The sequence below is a fragment of the Otolemur garnettii genome, unplaced genomic scaffold (assembly GCF_000181295.1).
Source record: "Otolemur garnettii isolate 467f Iridium unplaced genomic scaffold, OtoGar3 scaffold00069, whole genome shotgun sequence".
In the NCBI taxonomy this organism is placed as follows: domain Eukaryota; kingdom Metazoa; phylum Chordata; class Mammalia; order Primates; family Galagidae; genus Otolemur; species Otolemur garnettii.
Genome location: NW_003852464.1, coordinates 6708213 through 6714964, shown reverse-complemented (window position 1 = coordinate 6714964; position 6752 = coordinate 6708213). Strand labels below are relative to the sequence as shown.

The 6752-nt window shown below is 46.1% G+C and overlaps 1 protein-coding gene across 2 annotated transcripts in view; it reads left to right on the top strand.

Annotated features, from left to right (window-relative positions):
- Positions 1 to 6752, top strand: part of LGI2 (leucine rich repeat LGI family member 2) — a 70768-nt gene that overhangs the window by 44076 nt on the left and 19940 nt on the right. For both annotated transcript variants that reach the window (XM_023515350.1, XM_023515349.1), the window contains exons 4-6: positions 2005 to 2076; positions 3753 to 3824; positions 5730 to 5801. In XM_023515350.1, coding sequence (XP_023371118.1) covers positions 2005 to 2076; positions 3753 to 3824; positions 5730 to 5801 — 216 coding nt within the window. The remainder of the gene's footprint in view (positions 1 to 2004; positions 2077 to 3752; positions 3825 to 5729; positions 5802 to 6752) is intronic.

Here is a 6752-nt window from a genome sequence, read left to right as displayed (position 1 = left end):
GGCGCGCTGCCCCGCCACTTGCAGCTGTACCAAGGAGTCCATCATCTGCGTGGGCTCGTCCTGGGTGCCCAGGATCGTGCCTGGCGACATCAGCTCCCTGTGAGTGGGACCCTTCCAGCCCCCACCCCGCCCCGCCCCGCCCCGCGCCCGCCGAGCCTGGGAGTTGCCTGTGGCGCGGGGCAGCAGCAACCCTGACCCACTCCTCAGCCCACTGCTTTGCGTTTGGGTGGGGGCGCACTACGGGACGTGGGTGGGGCGCTGGCCTGGGGAGGATAGTGAGAACGCGAGCCTCAGAGTCTGGGAGCCGGGACGGGTCCCTGTGGCAGTGTTTCTCAGAGTGTGGCCCGCGGGCCACCTGCATCTGTCTCACCTGGGGGCGCTTGTGCCAATGCAGAATCCCGCCTGCCCTGAAGCAGAGTCTCTGGAGTGGAGCCCTGGAGTCAGCATCCTGAGTCCCTGGGCAATTCTACGGTGCATCAAAGTTTGGGGAGGGGGTGTTTGTGGGCCAGGGGATGAGTGCGTAGGGGAATGCGTACAAGCCACTGAACATGACCGGAGCGCGGGCTAACCAGGTGGGGCCGAGGCCTCACTGCCCCACCTCAGGTCTGGGAGGCTTCCACTGTGGCCTCTGGACTTCTCCACACTGCAGGTGGGAAAGGGCCTGGGTTCCAGGAGCAAGGGATGTCTCTTATGGCCCGAAAGAGGGGGCACAGAGGGCTTGGCAGAGCCTTGGGGCGCGTGGGCTGCTCAGCCCAGTGGCCAAGTGCTGGAAGTCAGCCTGACTTTTTGTCCTGAGTTGAGGAGGACTCCTTGTCCCTTTCACCACCACACTCTTGTGCTGGCTGCTTTTTCAGCACCCGAGGAACTGACAGGAAAACAGCTTCACAATATTTATCCACTTGCCAACAGACTCTTCCCCCTTGCCCTGGACAGCTGCTCAAGTCAATGACCAGCTCTCATCCGGGCAGTGGAAGGGGCTGTGGGACTGTATCTTTCCTGCCTGAACATCCGTTCTGTTGAGGCCATCCCCTCCTTCCAAGCCCAGGTCCCTACATACCCTCTCAATTATAGAGGCAGGGAATCCCTGGGGGTGACATCGTTTGTGCTCAGGGCATTTTCTGGTGTCCCACACTCCCCTCCCTCCCACCCAAGACAAGTCATAGGGGCCTGAACCCAGGAGCGAGAGGATTCCTGTTTGCATTTATAAGAAGTCAGGAGAGTTTGGCTGGTGGGAACACAGGGCCTTTTGGGTTCCTAGCACTGCCAAGTTGGATGTCATGGAGACATTTCTAATTCCAGAAATTAGAATTCCCCTTATTAAATCCTTTTGACCAGCAGCTGCTTAATTGATCTGCATGTTAACCTAAAATAATTCTGAAACAATGGATTGAGATCTCGCTGTGGCCAGAAAGGACAGGGGGCCTGAGGGCAGAAACAGAGCTAAGCCCTTGCCCCCTAGTTGACCATTTTATCTGGCAGATGGCATTGCCTCCCCCCCACCCCGCACAGCCTGAGTTCAGGTGTCTCTGAGTTTTTTTCCCCCAAGGCTTTCACAGTGCATTTAATCAGAAGTGCTCTGAGTGTCTTTCTGAGATGTGCTCCCAAGGGGAAAGCTTACTCCTACCCCAGAGTTTCTCGTTGGCCAACATTAACGCTGTGTCTACACAAACAGAATCATGGGCAGAGGTGAAGTGATTATCCATTTTCAGATGGGGCCTCCTGTAGTTAAGAAAAGGAAGTCAGGGGATTGATTTTAAACTGACTGAGATAATGTCTGTGGAACGAGCTGATGGTGAAGGTTTCGGGTATTCAGAATATTTTTGTACTGATCCAGTGTGTTGGGAAATGGCCTGGGTTTTCTCCTTCCCGCCCCTGGGAAGACTCTGGCCAGCTGTGTTAAGCCTCACTCCTGAAACACAGGTGGAGGATGAGGCCAATTGCCCACCTTGGCTGGAACTTGCTGAAAGAAACATAAGCCTCTTTTTGTGCCTCTTTTGCCTATAGGAGCCTGGTAAATGGAACATTTTTGGAAATCAAAGACCGAATGTTTTCCCATCTGCCTTCCCTGCAGCTGCTGTGAGTATGTGATAGTCTCTCTGCAAAGTGGGGGCCCCTGAAGAACAGTTCTTGATGGGTGATCTCTGCCTCTGTGGGATCATTCCTTCCTACGATACCCAGTTCCATGAGGAAACCGTAGACGGCTCTTGGTGTTAATTGGCCCTGTGGCTTCCCCAGCGGAGTAGCGAGGCTCCTTGCTCGGTTTCCTTGCCTTAGTTTGGTGCCTGTTTTCATCAAGGACTTTATCAACACCCAGATCCAGCGATGGGGGAGCTGATTACGTTGAATCATAACTGGAACATCACCCCAATGGACGGTTCCCCAAACACCTCATTTTAAAAGAAAACTCACATTTTAAAAGCTTACTGTCACTCTGGAGACAGAAGTATTTCAGTTTACCGAGTACTTAAACAGGGAGCGTACTGTGCATTTAGAAGAATAATTTTATTTCATCATCATGTTATTCTTGTGAGGAGGGTATTCTTATTTTTCCATTTGATAGATGAGGAAACTGAAGCTCAGGGAAGTTAAGAAACTATCCCCAAATCAAGGAGCCAGAATTTTGATAGATGAGGAAACTGAAGCTCAGGGAAGTTAAGAAACTTTCCCCAAATCAAAGAGCCAGAATTCCTTGGAATTCCGGGGTCCAAGGCCCACATTTGTAACTACCCTTGGCCCTGGCTCATCTCGGTAAGCAATGCCAAAGTCATTATGGTGAAGACCCACGTGGTATCCTGTAATGCAGGTCAGCTAATGTTTGCAAAAGAAAAGAAATGTCCAAAAGACAGTTTTCAAATCAGGGACAGAGAAAGTCCTAAGAACTCATTCTCTTTATCTAGACTGGTTTTTTACATTTGTGATCAGATCAAAATTTAAATAAGCAATGGGCCACAGAAAAATACGGAGAAATGGAGTGTAGGAGACAATTATTCATCCTCAACCAACTTGCTCGTTATATTTTTGTTCTTGAACTGCTATATGCCTGCTCATAACATTATACTTAACATTTTAAAATCTGCAATCTCTTAGAAATTGCAGTGCCATGAAAATATACTTTTCATATGATAGAAATACAATCCTAGGGTTGTGTTTTTCTGTTTGTTTTTTTGCCAGAAGACTTGAGTAGTAACTCAAATAAAGAACTATGCAGTGATAAAGAGTCTTCTGGAGGAAGGTTTCTTGAACAAACACTTTGTATTACTTCTCATGGGAATGTATAATATAGTAGAAAGGATTGTTGTTTTGTCCAGGCTGTGTGACTTTTGTCAAGTCACTTAACGTCTCTGGGCTCAAATTACTTTAAAAATAGAGTTGGGTTAAATCCTTTTAGAGCTCTAATTCTATGGTTGTTTGTGCATCATAATGCGTTCCTGTAGCTGTTTAGTTGCAGTAAACATCAAGATGTGTTAACTAACAGCTATCGGGTCATATTTTCTGAGACCCACAGGGAAGTGGGTAGAAGATTGGGGATGACTAATAAGTAGGACCAAACGGATCCACCTGCCATCATCTCCATTAGCATTCTATTCTTCAAGAGTCAGGCTGTAGACCTACTGGGTGGTTCTTTGGCTGTAAAGAGCCCACATTTGCCCACAGTGTGGGCAAGAACAGAACAGAGGAAAAGAAATGGAAATGGCTTTATCTTGGGACTCGAGTTTTACATCTCTGCACTGAAATCCATTCCTTATTTTCAGGTTGCTGAACTCTAACTCCTTCACGGTCATCCGGGATGACGCTTTCGCTGGACTTTTTCATCTTGAATACCTGTAAGTTCTGTCCTTTGCCTATTGGCTGACCCTTTGATATCTAGGAGAATTGCTGAGTTGCCTTCTGTGCGGGAACGGCATCTCTGCGAGGGCTTGGGGTGGAGGAAATGGAGAAAACCCCATTCTCTTCTCAGCACTGACCTTTTATAGTTGACTTGCTTACAAACGAGCTGGGGCAGGAGGAGGCTGGAGACAGACAAAGAAGGGGAGATATTCATTCATTCTCTGCTGACATTTGATTTGTCGTGTAGTAAGCACAATTGGAAATTGCGTTGGGTATTTTTACCTCTCATAACTAAGCATGAATTTGCTGATCAGCCAGAACTAGAGCTGAAAGATTCTGAGGCTTACTTATTTTTAAGTAAAATCTCCCTGTTGGGGAGGGGTACAACTTCATGTTTTTTATTCAGCTGTCCTATATCCCTTGTGCGACATCTCCTGTGAGTTGCTGCTGAGGGTCTAATTTCTTTTTCTTCTTAAAAGAAAAAGGTGATTTCTTTTCATTTTGGGATAGGCAGGGTTTTTTATCCCCCCCAGCCATGAGCTTTGCCCTCGTTCTGATTTCTGCTTTTTTTCACTTCCATGTCTTTTCTCCCCTTTCAGTTCTTTCATCCTTGTCTTTGCTAACTTTGTAATAATGTTAATCCTGCTATCAGATGGATTCCCTCACTTAGCATTCAGAGGGGGTTTTTGAAGCCTTCTCTCCACTTTCTTATCTGAGTTCAACAGGTAGGTATTGGGATTCTGGACACAGTCTGGGCATAAGACAACTCTCTGCTGATTTTGTGTCTTGAGGAAAGCCGTCTCTGGAGGACTTCTTCCCCCAGTGTATACATAATGTATATGCTGATACATACATAGTGTGGAAATCGTGGTGCAACTACAGTGCTAAATCCAACTAGTGTCTAGCAAAATGCATAAACAACCCATGAAAAGTAGGAAACGCGAAGCCATGAGTTTTCTCTTACAGGCTTTTAGTTCATCTTGCTGTCAAGGTTACTGGGGAGGAAGTTAGCTTATCAGTTTATTCTGAAGTCTATTCATGGAGAGACGCTTGAGTTTTTTTTTTAAAAAAGCAGACATCAGAAGGTTCTTAGTGCAAGAATCAAGAATGATTTCATTGATGGCGTTGGACCATCTCCTTAAAGACCGTCTTACATCTGACTTAACAACAATGACAGAAACTGAACTGTAGTTCACTGTGGCTCCAGGGAATAGTAAAGGTCATTCATATTGTGTCTTCCCCACAAAGACCTTACAGCATGGCCAGTGTTGTTATTGCAACATCCCATGTCGCTTTAGGACAGAGAAAGAAATTTGGCCCCTACTCAACTTCATTAATCTTCCTACCTCCTAGTGGCTTAGAGATCTTGAGAGTATCCCTGCCTTTTTGTCCATTTACGAGGCTGTTGGAGAATGTGATAAACTCAGGGTTGTTAGAAGCCAAGCTTAATGGAACTCTCCCTCAGCCAAAACTTTAATACAGAGATGTAAAACAATGGCTCCCCTCAAGGGACAATGAGATTACAAAAATATTAATAGCCAGGCACTGTGAACTGTGAGAGGGATTGCATAAGGGAAGTGTCTGGAAGCATTCCAGTCTTGCAGAGATAGGAGAATTTCTTGTCTTCGTGCTTTCTTCTCCCCGCCCCATGTTGTCAACTCCGAATTTGAAGACTTCCATGCTGCTTCCGGAAGGAGTGCAGACACACACTTACATGTCTGTGTATTTGTTCAAGCACCCACCTGCGCTCGTGGAATTTGCTATAGCCCACCTGGTCTTCAGAGATGGACTTTCATAATTCATGAGTGTGCTTAGATTTTCTTCTGAAAGCATAATAGTATCGTTCTATAGAAATACTAAAGATAGAAAATTCATTTCAGTGATACCACATTTTTTCTTAGGTTCATTGAAGGCAACAAAATAGAAACCATTTCAAGAAACGCCTTTCGTGGCCTCCGTGACCTGACTCACCTGTAAGTCCTGTAAAAAGTGTTGTAAGTCCTTTAGTGGGTGGAGTAAGAGTCATTTCCTGGTTCCCCTCTCTTTCTTGACTGTTATTTCCACATTGGAACATTCCCTGAAGGCTTGTGATTTCTGGGTTGCCTGAGAGGTTTCTGTATTGTTGATTAGACACGGGCTTTTTGTGACTTCTCATGCACTTGGCTTTAGTGCCTTCTCCATCATTCTGGGCCACAGTTACGGACCATGTAACCGTGTGTGGAGTAAGGAGCGCTGTGAGTTGTGGGGGAGGAGTTGGGGAGGGAATTACCATACATCTGACACCTGCTGGTGCTGGGGACAGGGCTGCGTGCTCAGTGAGCTGGCCTCTCTCTATCTTTCATGATAATCTGTGAGTTTCCATTTTACAGATTTGAGAACCAAGGCTTAGCTGACTGGGTTGAATATAGGATCAGGAGAAGGACAAAGTGCAATTGAGACATTTTTTGTGGTTCTCACTGGAATGCAAATCACTTTTTCTTTTATGTTGGATTCATCTGTGGCTTCAGCTAAGCTCTCTGGTACTGTAATAGCTTCCTGGAGAAGAAAAAACATTAAACAAATTAATTTGAATTGGTATGTCAGAAGGAAGCCAGTATACACATTTAGAAAAATGCCTAAGACTGGAAAACCTAGTGACTGTGTTCATGAAAACATAAAAATAGTCATTGTCTTCGTGGGAGTAATTTATTAGCTGGGAGCTGGGTCCCAATTTGCATGATAAATATTTTGTCTTTGAGGTAGCCTGTCTATAGAGAAAAAGAAAATTAGGGAAAGTAGAGGGTTTGGACTGGGGGTGGTGTGTAACTCTGAAGATACAGCGTGGACGTGGTCATCTAACCAGGTAAGCATTCACATCACGTCCGGGTACTGGCACCGATATCTGTCATTAGGGCTGGCACAGATATCTGTCGCTTGATTCTCAA